Here is a 17,437-nt window from a genome sequence, read left to right on the forward strand (position 1 = left end):
CCCCTGTGTTACCTGGATAGACAAGAGGTTTTGAGAAGTTTGTGACCTTTCATATCTCTATGCTGTTACAACCTAGTGAAGTAAAAGCTGAGTGACAGCATTAACTCCAGTTCCTTTTCTGTTGATGGTTTGTTGGCTCAAATTCAAAGCGACTCTAATCTGATGAGTCTAAATAATTTTGCTTTTTTCTTAATAATTGTTCAGATATTTTGCAAATGTGCATTTGGCAAAATGTTTCTAATCAAAAGTGGAGCATCTTTAGAAATGCTGTAAAAAGAGAATGAAAAGTTTTTATGTAACTGTCTGAATGCTACTGGATGCACTTCACATGGAGAAAAGAGAGGAAGAAATTATGCAAGCCTTAGTAAAAAGAAACCAATTGCTGTTTGCTGCATCAAATGTGGTTTTATTTAATAGATTTGTTTATTTGCTTCATTCTTTTGTCTAAAGGGTGGACTAAGTGATCTCTTTTTTAATACTTTCGCATCAAACGTGATATGTCTCAGTAAAAATTATTTTCAGTGTCTGGAGCTATACACAGCTGCAGGTCTTTGTACCATACATGTCTACAAATAAAAAAACCCCAAACGAATTCAACCAAGGAGAGATGATGCCCTTCTGAAAAGGAAAACAGTTTGCCCTTATCTTTCACATTACCTCATCAAGAGCAATAAGCAATGTTAATCAGATACTTAGAGTTTTCACATTAAAAATAAACAAATAACCTTTCAGTGTCCCATCTCCAACCACTGGAGATATTTGCTAATAGCAGTCTCAGAAGGACCATGTTGTCATTGTAGGCAATCTCATCATACCATCCCCTCCATAAACTTATCAAGCTCAGTCTTAATGCAAGTTACATATTTTGCCCCCACTACTCCTCTTGGAAGGCTGTTCCAGAATCTCAATCCTCAGATGGTTAGAAACCTTCATCCATTGTAAACTTAAACTTATTAATGGCCAGTTTATATCCATTTGTACTTGTGCCAACATTGACCCTTAATTTAAATAACTCCTCTTCCTCCCGGGCGTTGCAATCATGATTTAAATAACTCCTCTTCCTCCCTGGTCTTGCAATCGTATCTCCCTTCAGTCTCCATGTTGTTAGACTAAACAAGCTAAGCTCCTTAAATCTCCTCTCATAAGGTAGGTTCTCCATTCCTCTGATCAGCCTAGTAGCTCTTCTCTCCACATGTTTTAGTTTGAATTCATCTTTCTTAAATATGGGAGACCAGAATTGCACACAGTATTCCAGATGAGGTTTCACAAGTGCCTTTGATAATGGTAATAACACTTCCCTAGCTCTACTGGAAATCTCTCTCCTGATGCTTCCTAGGATTGCATTAGCTTTTTTCATGGCCACATCACATTGGGGCTCATAGTTGTCTGGTTATTGACCAATACGCCCACATCTTTGTCCTCCTCTGTAGCATTCAACTGGTAAGTCCCCAGTTTGTGGCAAAAAATTTTGTTAGTCTCTAAGTGCATGACCTTGCACTTCACATTATCAAATTTCATCCCATTTCTATTACTTGAGATTTGAGGACTTCAGTAACTCAGCCAGGTTATGGGCCTACTACAGGAGTTGGGTGGGTGAGGGTCTGTGGCCTGCAATATGCAGGAGGTCAGATTAGATGATCATGATGGTCCCGTCTGGCCTTAAAGTCCATATGAGCTGAGGACCTGATCCAAAGCCCACTGAAGTTGGTGAAAGCCTTTCCACTGACCGAGCTTTGGATCAGTTCATAGTGTATTCGTGGTTTTAGTTTTTAATGTTAAATCTTTAGAAGTGAAAACTCATTTTGCTTGTCATTCAACCCCTTTGTTCATTGCATGCCATCAGCTTGGCATTTCTGAAAGTCACTTTCTGTAGTCCTTCAAAGTAGATTTCAACTTCCTATTCTCAGAGGATTCTGAATTTATATAATGAGATTTTCAAGTGCTAAATATTTATTTATGAGTTTATTATAGTCCATAAGAGGAATGTCATTCTTTGAGGAAAACTGTGCTGACATAGATATCTGCTCCACATGGGTATGCAATATATTGAGAGTGAGCAAATGTTAATAGTTACAATTGCCGTCAGTAGCAAAAGTGGTGATGGTTTGATGGTGTAGGAGGTGCTGTGTTCATCTAGTTAAAACAAAAAGTCTGGCAGCCAGCTGGATTCTGAATTTCTAATTGGTAGTGAGTCACCGCCTTCTTCCTTATAGTTTGTTTTCTTTCCTTGCTTAAGTCTTTCTTTCCTCTCCCATCTGGGTGTGTTTTTACTGCTAAAAGTGATTTTCTGGCAAGAAGGACCTTTTTGAAAGTCTGATTGAAAGTCTAATTCTTGCCTACATTGAAGAAAGCTGAGGGAACAGAGCTTATTGGCTTGTGTTGGACGCTCCCCACATCATACAGAGGCAAGAGTTCTCATAGTTCCCTCATAAAGCAGAGGTGGCCCAGTTTTTTCTCCAAGGAGTAGGCCTCATGAGTGAGTCTCCTCACTGCTTTCAGAGAAACATAATAAACACTGATTTTTTTAAACAATATTTTTCTTCAGGATGGGATTGGTCTAGTCAAGTAACACTCAGGATTCTCTGGCATCTGTAATAATTATGACTGGGGATGAGGTGGAGAGGTGGCCAGTCGCTGACAGAAATTGGCCAAATTACAATACTTAATAAGGAAAACACATGGCCTCCTACTGAAACCTGTTCACTGTATTTGCTAATATAGATGGCTTTGAAAGGAAAAATGTCAGTTTTATGAAGGTTTCAGGGACTATCTGAAACTTTTAATGAAATCTGAGGATTTGGGTAACCATGAGTTTTCATGACATGATGCTCTCAAGCCGCGCGGGTGCAGAACTTTGCAGGAGTTGTGTCCCATGGAGCTGAGGAGGTGTTTGACTCAGCACTTCTGAGCTTCAGAGTTCTGCAGGAGTGAAGCCAGCAGGTGAGCGCTTCAGGATCAGCGCTTAGGTCAGCACAACTTGTGGATCTTAACTAACATTCAGTTAGCCCAGAGCGTCAGTTAACTGGAGCGCTTTTATTCTTTTTATTCTACACCTCGGTTTATTTTTTAATGTTTAGGTACTCATTTTCATCGCAGACCCTACATATTTTCATATGCGTCAGATTGCAGCTACCTGAATAGATACCCATCTGTTCTATCATACAACTTAAGTGGGAGTCCAGTGCAGTAAAAGTTGGCTGTCGTGGCTTTCTTTACAATAACTTTTGTGCAAGTGTGCTAAAGGCAGCTGGAAGACACAGAGCATTGAAGAAAACCTGTAGATGTGCATATGTGTAAGGGAAAATCCCTGTAATAGACAACAAGTCTCCCCACTCCCAATATCAGCAAGGGTTTGGGAGTTGTGGCTTGGGGGTTGCATCTCCTTGGCACCCAGGGCACAAGGTAGGTGTTCTTGGGTTTTAAGATTAGTTACTACTTTAGAGTATTGGCAATGAAATAATGCTGCACTTTGACTTACTGTATTTCAGTAAAAGTTGCAGTCTTGGCCATTAGTCCAGTTACCAGTGTGTTGTATTCTCGTCCCACATCATCCAGAGTGGCATTAACAATAGAATGCCCAAGTATTCTCTATTTGTATGTACGGCTGTTGGAAGATGAAGAGTCTACAACATAAGGCAACATCTCGTGGGGGGGGGGGGGAGCAGAAACCTGCTTAAGCTGTTGGCTTGATTTCCGGTGCAACTCATGAGATGAGTTACATGTGAGCTACAAGGCTATTGGGGCACCCAGCGTATGAGGTTCTGATGACTGTGTCGCCATGAGAGTGATGCAAAGGTGATTCATGATGTCATAAATGCACTGAGAGATGGCTCTTGCTCTCGTATATTGCAAGGATTTCAAGCTTATCAAGAAAACCTTGTTCCATTTCATTTACATTGGGGATTGGATGGCTCAGGATATTTAAGAACTGTTCACTTTCAAGTCAAAGTTTTGAGTCTTTCCCAAGTTGAGGCTGATCAGAAGTTACCAATATGGGTATATCTTTATTTGGTAATCTTTAGGAAATGTGTTGGTCATCTCAGACCAAGCCTTGTCACAAAAATCCATTGGCAGAAATTATTATAATTGTCAGTCTCTGAACTGAGGGCAAGGATTAAATGGGAATGGAGAAGGATTTAGCCACTTGCCTTTGGATTCGCCCTCTTCTGGACCAAGACATATTGACAGGGCAGAGTGCTCATGACTTGAGTAATGTTTTGGGTAGTACTAAGTCAGTTAAATATTTATCTTTGATTTGTGTCTTGCTTTCTCATTATAGAAAATACTCAGGAAGCAAAACTATGAAACTGAGCAGTCCAATGTATGTTTTAAAATCATAAAAATGAAGTTAGGAAAAAGAGAGCATGAGTGGAGCTGGTTTGAAGTGTTGGAGGTGTTTTTTCACACAGAAATTTTGGACTTTTTTAATATGAAAACTCAAACTGAAAATTTTCAGATGAAGTTTTTTTGGTTTTCATTGTTTTTATCATTTTTTTTTTCTATTTACTGTAGAAAACATATGCTTTTGGGGGAAAATCATTTTGTTGAAATCCCAGTTTTCCATCAAAAAAACAGTTTTGGCAGAAAAATTTTGGCCAACTGTAGTCATGAATTGGGAGGGATCACAGTAGTGAGGAAGGGGAGGGACCTTTGATAAACGTGTGGGGCAAAGAAGGGGAAGACAGATAGGATGCAGATGGATTTTACTGTCCAAGAACAGGAAGAAGGGGGAGTCTTAATGCTTTTGGGATAAGCATCCAAACTTTCAGCTCATTAACCGAACCAGAACTCTGACCCTATTGGGGTTCACCCATCCCGAACAGTTGCAGAGTCATAGAAAGCGGAGAGGGGAAAGACTTACTAGGTCATCCAGTCCGTCTTCCTGACTATGTAGCATTGTTCTTCTGGCCCTAGCTAAAGGAGTTTTGCCATTAACTTTAATGGGGCTGGACTTACCCCTAATGGTTTGCCTGTGCACATTGTGTAACATTATTAACTCACCATCAATGCCAAACAATATGTTGCTTTCAGCTATACTGATGCATAATAAGGTCCAACCCAGTGTGCATGTGGACAGCAGAGGAGGAGAGAGAGTGAATGCATGTGTGTGGCTGGGGGCGGGGAGATAGGTGATATTTATTATTGTAAGAAAGGCAGCTTACTAGTGAAACTGTGTGCAAGTCATTGGATCCTCTGTTTTCAGACCTGTTCAGATCTCTTATTGGCACTGTGACGTACCTCTTTCGACTAGGTTTATCCAGGCTTGGGCTTAGCTGGCAACTTGCTTTGCCCATTGAGCCAACAGAATCTTTGGGAATGTGGAACCCATATTACATCACGAAATATTTCTCAGTCTGAAGCATTTTTCAGAAGATATTTGAAATGTTGCGGGGGAGGAGGAACCTAGCATTAAAAATACTGAAGTATTGCAAGTATAGAGATGATTCAAGAGTTAACTTGTTCAGACTGACATACACCTAAAATAACCAAATGTTTGAATGAGCTGACCCCCACGCTGATTAATTATTGTATTTGCTTATCCTGAAAGTACACGTTTCTAAAAACAGCAAAAGGTTTTACTACCAAATGAGTCATTTATGATTAAGTTCTTAAATTTACCAATATATTGCATCACTCATCTTCAGCAAGCTCTTTAAACTTGACTCTGACTGTCTGCATTCTTCTGATGCACGTTTATTTCATCCATTCTCCCAGTCATAAAGAAAATCAATTGTCACATATTTTCCGTTACAGTGTCCTCTTCTTTCCCCCTTTCCACCCTTGTGTGCAGCTGTTGTAGAAACGAATTTGTGTTTACTGGGTAAATATTGGAACCAGCAGCATTACTCCCTTCTTTGTACTTCATGTTTAAATCAGTAAAAAAATAAAATAAAATTCAACTGCTATATAGTGGACATACCAAACTGTAGCCGTATGGCTAAATTTAGCCATAATCTATCAAAATATTGGGCTCCTGTGAAGTGCTTGCATTCTGCTTGTAAGAGGCTCTGTAAATCTTCCATGTTTCCCTTTGTTATTACTTGTTCTACATGAACGTCTAAAAATGTTATACCCTTCCGTTATGCAGTTGTGCTAAAAGTTGCGATCCAAATGCTTCTTTTACATTTCTGAAATGCAGCCTGATATCTCAATAATGAGTGCAATGTGACTAGAGTAAATTAGATTAAATAAAAATTTATGTGGCCTCAATTCCTAGATCACATTTGGCTTCATCTCAAACACTTAACAATTTGAATAGGCCCATTTTTCAAGGTCTTTTGTGCACCATATCTTTAAGAGGGACAAACCACTCCCCATGCAGCAATTGGTCTTGTAGTTGGTGAAATAAGCCTTTTGTAACGTGTATAAATTAAATTTTATAAAGTGCTCTAGAGTCCTTTGAAGATAGAGACATTAAGACATCAAATATATTTACTTTTATTATTCAAGTTTAATAATAAATATCCTAACCTATTTTCTGAAAATCTAATTATCACTGGGGGCTTCCTCTCAAGAAATTCCTAACCTTTTGACAGTGTCCAGTTGAGTAACATATGTTAAAATAAACTTCAGAAGAACCTGTGTTTGTGTATATATGGAGACATATACATGTGCTGTAATGCAGGGTTTGGAGAGAGTATGGCCAAAGTGTGCCCTAGCTAGAGGCATAAGAACATCCAACTGCTCCGTCACACTTCAGTACTGGCTAGCCACTTCATGGGGACTCTGTAAAGCTCCTACTTCCCCTCTTGTGCAGGTGAACTGAAGGACAGAGAATAGAAGAGGCATAGAGTGTAGCTGCTCCAGCATGCTAGGGAACATGCACTGCATTGGCTCTAGACCAACAACAAAATGGCAAACAGAAAGTCTGCTCCCACTGTAGCACAAAAATATGCTTCCCCTACTCTAGACTCATGGCAAAGTCATGAATGAGATTAAGTGAAAAGATCAGATGAATGTGTAAAGATTATCTTTGGGATCTTGAAGGAATGAATGACAGATGCTGAATAAAAGTAAAACTTGTATTTTCACTTATATTCTATACCATTTAACTTGTACCCATCTCCTCTGATCTGGTTCCTTAACAATCCTCAAAAAACCCTGAAAAATGAAGTTTGAATACTGGCTAAATCATAAACACATGTCTAATTCAGCCATTCTTAAAAACAACTGCTTTCATTTTTTGCGGGGAGGATTGTCTATAAAAATAGATTAGCTTCTACTTGTTCAGGAAATAATCAGTAATAGGTATTAGATAGAGTAGGGGAGATATTTTTCTGTTACCTATTGATTTGGCAAGAAAATCTCCCACAACAGCAGTGTATATTTTATATCACTTAAGGCTAGAGTATGTTCACCTTTCCTTAGATCCAAGGGTATTTAGAAAAAAAATGAATATAGGAGAAAGATTCCTCTCTGGCTTGATTTTAAAAATCCTGGGGATAAATTGTCCTAAAGCTACTTCTATCATAAGGCCACTTTAATTGGTCAACAGTAAAAGTAAAATTCTAAAGAAAAGCTCATGATTGCGCATAAACAAGGCTATGTCGTGCCAATCAGAGATAGGACATATAGTGCAGTTCGCTTCCCAATTGTTTTTGGTTATTATTTGGTTACTATTAATGATGGGTGACAGAAAATGAAAAGTCCTTCTGTTTTGTTTCCAGAGGTTGTTTTTTAGTACACAATAAGCAAAGGTGGCTTCTAAAATATTTTTCTAACTAAGTTTAAAATGCTTCACTTGCTTAAGATTTAATTGCACACTTGCTTGTATAAAAAATTCCATTATCTCTACAAAAACAAGAATAGATTTGCATTTCATCAGCTATGATTGTGGTTCCATTAGCTGCTACGTGCTGGTTCCTAGGCCATGAGTCATTGTCACATACTGGTGTGATTGTTACTTTTCTCAGCAACTGGATGGTACAAACAGCCGACAGTAAGCTGCTGAATACATACTGCATCACTCTGCCGTAAAACAAGCGAATCATTCTGCAAAGGAAACCTGACTTCCTACCACTTCAGGAAGGTTTTTTTAAACAGAAAGTTTGTATTTGTCACTTGTGATTCATCTGATATTAAATAATGAATAATAATTACGTTAGCTGACCTGGAACAGTTTCTATAAAATACGTGGCTGTTGGCTTTTAAGTAAAGGATTTTGTTTATTGTGTTTTTACTAACAATTGAGATTATTTTAAGTTTATTAACTTGATCTATAATTGCATTTGACACAAGCAGAACGTGTGGGTGAAATCCTGATCCCATTGAAGTCAATGGCAAAATTCCCATTGGCTTCTTAAGGCCCGTACTTCACTCTGTGTCTGTGGTGGTTGTTTCTAACTTCTTAATTTGTTGGGGGGATAGTGGGAGGAATTTCATCCCTAGAAATTCAATAGCAGAAAGAATCCATTTGCTGAGTATACTGGGATTACTACACTATAATGGTGACTGTAATACGTATAGTATTATGCTTCACTGTTTGCCTGAAAATTTCATACTTCAAGATGAAATTGAACTTGTTTAGGAAATGTAGTCAATTACATTCTAGTTAGCTTTAAGTGAGGTTTGCGGAGTGTTTCGTAGGTTTATATTTTAAATAGTCGTTATGTTTGAAGGAAACCAGGAAAGTGTTTATGAAGATCAGTCATGTAAGAATGGCTTTCTTAAGAAATGTACAATGTTACCTTGAAAATATGTTTAGCTGTTATTAATCATTCTGAGATGGGGGGGGGGGGGAACCCTAAAAACCTGATGCTGCAGCAGTGAAAGGTATTGCTTTGTGTGATGCTGACCAGATTTGTATTAACAGCACGTCATTGATTGTGATGCTGAAAGGCATGTACAACCAATGAGATAAATTTCCATTGTAAGTATATGCGGGTCCCTCCAGACTGTCAGCTCAAATGACAGAGAGGAATTAGTGAGAGCAGATGCCCACCCTCTTCCAGAAATATGAGCAGTAACAATCTAGAAATTGGCTTAGTAGTAGCTTCTGGGGTCATTCCACTCTTTGTGGTTGTCGTCATAACTGTAGTTAAAAGAGATGTACTAATGCAGTTGTTTAGAAGGCTACTTAACAGAGCCTCTCAAACAAGAGAGGTACAACAAGTTGCTGCTGATGATGTTGGTGGTGATCATGATTCACAGCAACCCCATGAGGAAGACAGCATTAGTTCAGAGGAATTGAGAGAAAACCTGGATTCCCTAGCCAGCACATCTTCAAGGCAGGGAAAATAGAAATAACCTATGTATTGATACAGATATTGATACGATAAATAAGGGAACAAGTAATTAATTCTAATATACATGTATTTATATTAAAATATATATATACAAAGGTCTTGCAATATAGCCCTGGTCCAGATAAGCACAAAAGCATGTATTTAACTTGAAGCACATGAATTGAACCAATGGGACAATTCTCATGCTTAGAGTTAAACATGTGCCTTTTTGACTGTTAAGACTTCACCGTTATGAAGTTTTAATTTTATAACTTCCTTTTGTATTGAAAAGTTGTACAGAAAGAATATGTAAAAAGAGCAAGGAAAATGAGAAAAGAACATGAAGTGTGAAAGATGAGAATTAATTATTAAAGAACAGATCGTAGGCAGACAGAGGCAGATCATAAATGCTATCAACATGCTATATATGTCCATTTATTTTTTTATTGTCATTTATTAAAAATGTAAAGTGGGTGTTTTGTTTGGAAAAGATGTTTGATTTCTGTTATTTTACAGCCTATTCTGGTACATACATCTAGAACTCTGCTTTTCTCATTTATAGATGGATGTCTTGTAGCCTACCAACAAATTCTGCTACCGCTGCGTGTCTGGCAGCACTTCTACATGATCACATGACTCTTGATATGGACGCGGTCCTGTCAGACTTTGTTCGGTCCACAGGGGCAGAACCAGGTCTGGCAAGAGACCTGCTGGAAGGTAAGCATACTTAGCACCTTTTCCACATATTCAGTGCTTTCATGTTGTGGTAAATAAAATGTGAAACTGTCTTTAAAAGCTGCTAGTATAGTCTCTTAAATCACTGATTCCTTAGTATCTGTGCCAACAAGCCAATATTCTTAGCATTTTAATCACACAAGATTGCACCGGTACATCTGTTCTCAGCAAAGGCCTTAGAAAATCTCTTATAGGCAAGATTACTTATAATCTTGCCTAAAAGTGAGGGAAAAGACTTCCACATAGATTTCCATACTCTGTCGTTTTGAGCTGCCTGCCATGCTCATTAGTCATCAAAATAAATTCTGATAGTACAGAAGAATGGTTCCATTAGTTATTTTTAAGCTTCTAATATGGAAAACCATACTGATTTTTGAGTGTGTCATGTTAGTTAATAGTGTGAAAAATAAGGATTGGTTTTGAGTGTCTTCTAATCTGGGCTAGCTGTAGGTGCTGCCAGATGTAGATAGTTACAGATGTTTTGATGTTATACATATAAAATATTCACCCTTGGCATGTGGGCATTTATTTTTCTTGTATAGCCAAATTTCAATATATACTGAGTACCTGCTTTTTTTTTCTTTTTAATGTACTAGTGAATATTTCTCCTGTTCACAATAGCAGATCAGTATAATAGTAGAAGTTGGGCTTGGATAGTATTTATTTTAATGTTATATTGTAATGATCTTCTTTATTCCATGTTCTTCGTCAAGTAGCGTCCCTGTGGGTGCTCTACTCCAGGTGTTGGCGCGTCCTCATGTTCTTGGTCAGAGATTTTGTCAGCAGGGCCCATCGGGGTCACGCACACACCGTCTCCGTCTCGCAGCACCATTGGCACTCTTTTCAGCACGCGTGTGACCCGATCCCCTCAGTTCCTTCTCAGCCATCCGCAGTCCAAGATGGAGCACTCAGCAGCTCTTCGTAGCCTGCTTCAAAAAATTGTTAATAGGTTATTTTTCCTCGTTAGAGTTAGTTAGTTGACTTGTCGTTTAGAGTAGTTTACCTCAATCCTTCTCTTAAAAAAAATGAAAAGCTTTTTTCCCTCAGACTTACCCCATAGTTAATGGTTAATAGGAATATTGTGCCGGGCTCTGCTGGCTACAAATAGTGTGCCTCATGCAGGGATGCTATGCTGGCTTCGGACAGGCACTCGGAATGCATTAGGTGCCTAGGCGAAGGTCATATCGCCCAAAAATGCATCCACTGCAAGAACCTAAAAGCTAGAGCCAGGCGTGACAGGGATCTCTGCCTGAAGCTAATACTTATGGAGAGGTCTCTGAGACATGCCTCAGACCCTGGACAGGGTAACAGCTCACCGGACAAGTCTTGAAAAAGGCACTCTACACCATCTGCGATGGAGCAGAATAAAAGAAGGAGGTCATTGGGAAAGGACAAAGGAGTTGGTACCAAAGAGGCTTTAGGTTCCTCCGGTACACTGACTTCCACAACAAGGAAGGTCTCTCACTGCTCCACTAAAGAGCAAAGAGATAAAACAAAACAACTCCAATCCGATACGGCAGTGTTGAAAGTAATAGCCCTCAGAACGGCGGTAATCGTCACAACATCGGCACTGACACAGACCTCAGTGACAACGAGCAGCATGGCATCAACACATACCAAGTCCCCGACATCGACACCAACTGTACCCACGGTGCCTTTGGCACCAACAACCTCTGAGGCACCAGTGCCGCCGACAACATCAATGGTGCCAACGGCACCGACACAAACATCTACACCGAGAATTGCCACAAAGCAGACTGCGGCACTGATACTAACGACGGAGCCAACGACGCCAGCCCCACGAAAGCATACCAATAAGTGCAGGTACCATGAGAAGGAAGAGGAATTCTTAGCATCCTCCCCACTATCACCACTATACAGGACCAACACCTCCCCCAAACAATTTGTTCAGGAGAACCCCATTTCCCTCATCTCCTTCTTGAGTGATGAGGACTATGAAGGCGAACAGGCTACCTTTTCCCCTCAACAACCATCAACTAGGAGATACCCAACTAAACACCGTCCACATTCTGGATGTCCATCATACACAGGGCCTGGACCCCCATGGTTCGCTCACCAGTCCCATACCACATGCACTAGCCAGGATGGGACACCTGGTATGCTTATTCCACACCACACAGTAGACCATCAACCTTCCAGAGATACAGGGAAAGGTCACCTTATCGGCCTCCTCCAACAGGACCCAAAACAACCGGTCCTACACAAGAACAGGAGGACACTGCAGAGCAAGAGAACTCCATTGGCTCACAACTCATCTTCACCACATGAGGCCATAGTTTCTGCACCTCCTACGACTGCAGACAATTTTAAGCAGTCTCAGGAGTTGTTTAAGAGGGTAGCTGAGAGCTTGGAGATTTCACTCCAGGAGGTTGCAGCCTCACAACACAAATTACTGATAATACTGTAAACCTCAGCTTCTTCTAAAATCTCCCTTCCCGTGGACAATGCCCTGATGGAGCCCGCCAATCACATCTGGCAAATGCCCGCCACTATCCTTCCCACTTGCAAAAGGGCTGATAAAAAGTATTATGTCCCTGCTAAAATTACCAAGTTCCTCTTCACTCACCCAGTTCCTAACTCACTGGTCATAGAAGCTGCTAACCAGAGGCACAAAGAACAACATAACATCAACACCACACAATAAAGAGGATAAAAGACTAGATTTGCTTGGCAGGAAGGTCTACACCTTGGCTACAGTACAATTGAGGGTAGCAAATTACGCCGCTTTGTTGTCAAATTATGATCACGACAATTATGTGAAGATATCCCAATTTATTGATTGCATCCCTGAGGACAGAAAACAACAGTTTCAGGCCCTCATAAAAGAGGGACAATTGGTTGCGAGAACCACGTTACAGGCTTCCCTCGACATTGCGAACACAGCAGCTAGACCAGTGGCAACTACAGTCGTCATGTGCAGGGTTTCATGGCTCCACTTCACAGCGCATCTTAAACAACTCCAGGCAACGATTGAGGATCTTCCCTTTGATAAAGCGAAACTCTTCGCAGATAAGACCAATAATGTTATGCATACCATGAAGGATTCTAAGGCCATGCTCCGCATGCTTGGAATCTACACCTGCAACAAAAAGGAGAACCTTCAAGTACCAACCATATAACTCTAGGTATCAACATTACCAGCACAACAGATGGTATGAGCAACCATGCTCCAGACAAAGGTCCTAGAGCCGCTGGCAGACAAACCAACAGCCATTGACATCTGTCTGCCCCTCCTAAACAACAATTTTGAGAATTTGGTCGAAGGTCTGCACGATCACCCCTACTCACCACAGCCAGAACCCATAACATCCACCATCTTGTTCAAACACCACCTATGCCCCTTTCACCATCACTGGGCGAGCATAACAACGGACAAATGGGTACTAGAAATTATCCGCTCCTGGTATACTATCCCTTTTACCTTCATGCCTACAATCCAAACCCCTTCCCTGTCCCTCTTCAGGGACCCATCTCATGAGCATCTTCTGCAGCAGGAGGTATCATTTCTAGTAGCAACTACTTCAGCACGACGCGTAAGTGAGCTTGCAGCACTTATGGCCCAGCCACCATACACAATATTTCATAAAGATAAAGTAACACTACAACCTCATCCTAAATTCCTCCCCAAAGTGTCATCAGCATTCCACCTTAACCAAAGCATTCATTTACCTACGTTTTAGCCGAAACTCCACGCTAATACATGGGATGCGGCCCTCCATAGGCTGGATGTCAGATGAACCATCACATTTTACCTAGAAAGAACAAAACTCTTTAGGAAATCTCCCAAACTTTTTGTGTCCATTGCAGAACGCTCCAAAGGCGACACCATATCCACCCAAAGGCTATCAAAGTGGGTTTCCAGCTCTATCCGCACATCCTACACACAGTCAGGGGTAACACCACTTCAAACAGTCAGGACACATTCGACTAGACTGTCTATATCTGCAACCTTCTCGCATAACATGCCAATCACGGAAATATGCAAAGCAGCTACCCGGGCTTCAACCCACACTTTCATAAATCATTACGCAATCGATCAGGCATCAAAACATGATGCAGCAATCAGACTTTCAGTACTCTCATTCATTCAACCTAACATCTCCGAAGTGCCCTCCACCAGTTGAAAGCACTGCTCGAGAGTCACCTGGAGTGGAGCACCCATGGGGACTACTACTCAAAAAAGAAAAGAGGTTACTCACCTTGTGCAGTAACTGATGTTCTTCGAGATGTGTCCCTGTGGATGCTCTACTACCCACCCTCCTCCCCTGTACTTCAGAGTCAAGCGTTGTGACTCTTCAGTAGAGAAGGAACAGAGGGGGTTGGGTCTCACATGTGCCAAAAATGGCACCAACAGCACCGTGAGATGGGGACGGCACATGTGTGACCCAGACGGGCACTGCTGACAAAATCTCCGATCAAGGACGCGCCAACACCTGGAGTGGAGCACCCACAGGGACACACATCTCGAAGAACATCAGTACTGCACAAGGTGTGTAACCCTCTCTTTTTTTAAGTAATTGGAATGATATGTCATTAACTCTGAAGTGTATATGATGTGAAATGCAGTTTTATGATATGTTATACTTATTTTGTTTCCCAAGACATCTGTGTTACATAAAAATAAGTCCTTAAAACATGTAACCGCAAATGTTATTTGTGATACTCACTAAATGTAATAAAAGATCTTTGTTTTGTTTGACTGATTTGATCTGACCTGCCATTCTGGGCTGAAGTCCATCTTTGTCTTCATGTCATGGCCAGCCAGCCAGGCTCACTTGGGACCCAGTTCTTCCACTCCCATCTCTGTGGAACTACTCCTGGCGTAAAGTACCACTCACTGTGAATAACGGTGCAGAACTGGGTCCTGTTCAGTGGTCATGTTATGAGGCTCTGTGGGTGCATAAACCTCTTGCATGCCAGGCTGACTTGTTTGGGGACAAGGCTGACAAGGTGACCTAGGGAATGAAAAAGCAAGAATAGCTGAGCTGCTTGTGAATGTGGTTTGGCACATGTGTTTACCAGTGGCCCATAAGCAGCAGGACTTACTGTTAATATCCATATTCCTTGGGGTGGAAGAAAGGTTTACGGGTTTTTCATTGGTTCTTTGAAACAGTTGGAGTTACTCTGTGACACTCCCAAATCCCTGTGTGGGCTGGTAGGGGAGGGTCGTTCTTCCCACTCCACGTTCCTCTTGTGTAAGGAGGGGGGGAGTCTGTCAATCAGCAAATTGATAGAGGAGGGTTTTATCTTTTCTTTTCTTTGCATTCCTGGTGGTCATTCTTCAGAGAGAGTGAATCTCCTCAGCTGAATTGTAGTTGGAGTTGTCATTCAGTCAAAGGGCTTACAGCCAGATGACCCTTTAAAAATTCTTCATTATTATAAATGCTGTATCTGTATAAGGAGGTCTCTTAAATCTATTAGTGGACAAATTTATTTGCATGTTAGGGCTTCCTTAAAAGGGATATGATCACCGCTTTCTTAGCAAAAGGCAGGGAATTTTGTTGTTTACTATGAGGGCATGGTGTTGTCTAGAAGTTGGAGTAGATGTCTGGGAGAAATAGGATCCTGATTGATTTTGTGTTGCCTCTGCCTTGTTTTCCTCCTGACCTGTGGAAAGGAGATGTAGCTATTTCATTGGTATGCTATTGGGCCAAACTAATGTTTGCAATGTGCTTTATGAACCTTAGAGCAAAGGCTCTATACGCATTGTTGTTGGTGGTGATTTGTCATCACCTTTGCAGTAGGTAAATTAAGCTGTACTGAAAAAACTAACAAAGTAGTAGGCAACAAGCAGTTTAACTATTCTTAACAGTCTAATTCATAGTGTTTAACTTCATTAGACATGTACTCCAAATTCTGATTAGTTTCTCCCACACAGGAATTTTCTCAATCTTATCAAGGTTAAAAAAAGAAATCTGGGGTTTTAAGATGTTCTCATAAGGACTGTACAGCATATAAGGTTATGGCAGCATCTTAATGCAACAGCTGTCAATATTGTCTAGCATCTTATGCCAGGGGCAGTAGTTTACCCACAGTTTTTTCATTCATTTAAATAAGAAACAGTAGGAAATTGCTACATTTGCACCACTACAGCTGCTGTTAGCAGTTGTTCATATATAGGTGGTGGAGAAATCAACTAACTGGCTCTTGTATTAATTTTGATGGAATATATCAGCCTAAAGATTCAAAGGTGTTAACATGCCCCTGAAACAGTTTTAAACAAGGTTTGGTATGCAGAGACCTCTGTTTGTTTAGTTCCTGGCATACCCCCTAAGAAGTTCACGCCAAAATTTGGAGATGTTTTTTGGTTAGGATACACAAAGGAAAATGAGCTAAAAACAAGTTATAAAGTAATTAAATTTAAATTGAATGATTGCATAAAACAAACTTAACCAAAACCCATCAGTCCCTTTTGAAAGACAGGATATCAGTGTCTAATATTTTGTCAGACAACCTTTCTGAGTGGGAAGGAAAGGGCTAGTTTTGTTGCTCAGTTCTGAGATGTGACGGAGGGTCACTTTTCCTGCTTTTGACCAAAGGACAGACATGAGGGGGAGAAGAGACAGGATGATAAAGGTGAAGAAAATGCAGCTTTTATTGATGTTGTCAGGATTCTGAGTGGCAGGTCAGTCCTAGAGGGATGGTCTGGGTTGGCAAGTTGGCCACAATAGCAGTTGCCCTAGGCTCTGGCTCACCTCCTAGTCTGGGACTTCCTCTGGCTGGTCTGGGGCTTCTACTTTACCAGTCTCCCTCAGACCAGGCAGAGCTTGGGGGACTATCTTGTCTCATTGTGCTGGTGCCGAGTATTACAGTTGACCTCAGGATCAAATAGTAGGCTGAGAGAGAGACAGGATAGGAGGAAGAACTGGGGTGGTGGGAAGACAGAAAGGAAACCACAAGGAAAGGGGAGAGAGAGCTGGGTCTCATGTGTTTCTGCTGGTATGGTGGTAATGGCCAGGTGTTCCTGCTGATGTCTGAACTTCCTGAGGATGCAGTGGTGTTTGAGATCCACAGGTGAAGGACTAAGTCCCTGGAGTGGAAGCTTGACAGCCTTTCCTCTCCTTTACGAATCCCTTATTCAGCCCTTCTCTCTCCCCCACCCCAAAGTCTCTCTTTAAGGGCCCTAAAATAGGAGTGATGGGAGGAATAGTCCATACTCACATTATTTTATCCACCAATTAGACCTAACTTCCAACAAACAAAGTTTGGTCCATTAACTTCTGTTCCCTCACTTTGTTTACCAGGTCTGGTCTTTACACAGTCTAAGAGTTCGATCAGTGAATCTTTTTATTTAGATTAACTTTGTTTTTCATTTATACTGATTTTTATAAACAAATTTATGTACCAGTCTGAGTTGGACTTTTGTTACCTTTTCCCATCTACGTTTGTTGTTATAGGTGATGGGACGATTCTGTAAACTTCCATATGCTTTTCTATACTCTGCTTCCAACTTGAAA

At 40.8% G+C, this 17,437-nt stretch overlaps 1 protein-coding gene across 3 annotated transcripts in view; it reads left to right on the forward strand.

The window, feature by feature from the left end:
- Positions 1 to 17,437, forward strand: part of OTUD7A (OTU deubiquitinase 7A) — a 227,277-nt gene that overhangs the window by 108,864 nt on the left and 100,976 nt on the right. For all 3 annotated transcript variants that reach the window (XR_010917407.1, XM_067534772.1, XM_067534773.1), the window contains exon 4: positions 9,787 to 9,941. Coding sequence is in view for 2 of the 3 variants with exons in the window: in XM_067534772.1 (XP_067390873.1) it covers positions 9,791 to 9,941 (151 nt within the window). In the remaining variant the exon portion in view is untranslated. The remainder of the gene's footprint in view (positions 1 to 9,786; positions 9,942 to 17,437) is intronic.

Source organism: Emydura macquarii, unplaced genomic scaffold (genome assembly GCF_026122565.2).
Source record: "Emydura macquarii macquarii isolate MOO-44397 ecotype Brisbane River unplaced genomic scaffold, CSIRO-AGI_Emac_v2 contig_3451, whole genome shotgun sequence".
In the NCBI taxonomy this organism is placed as follows: domain Eukaryota; kingdom Metazoa; phylum Chordata; order Testudines; family Chelidae; genus Emydura; species Emydura macquarii.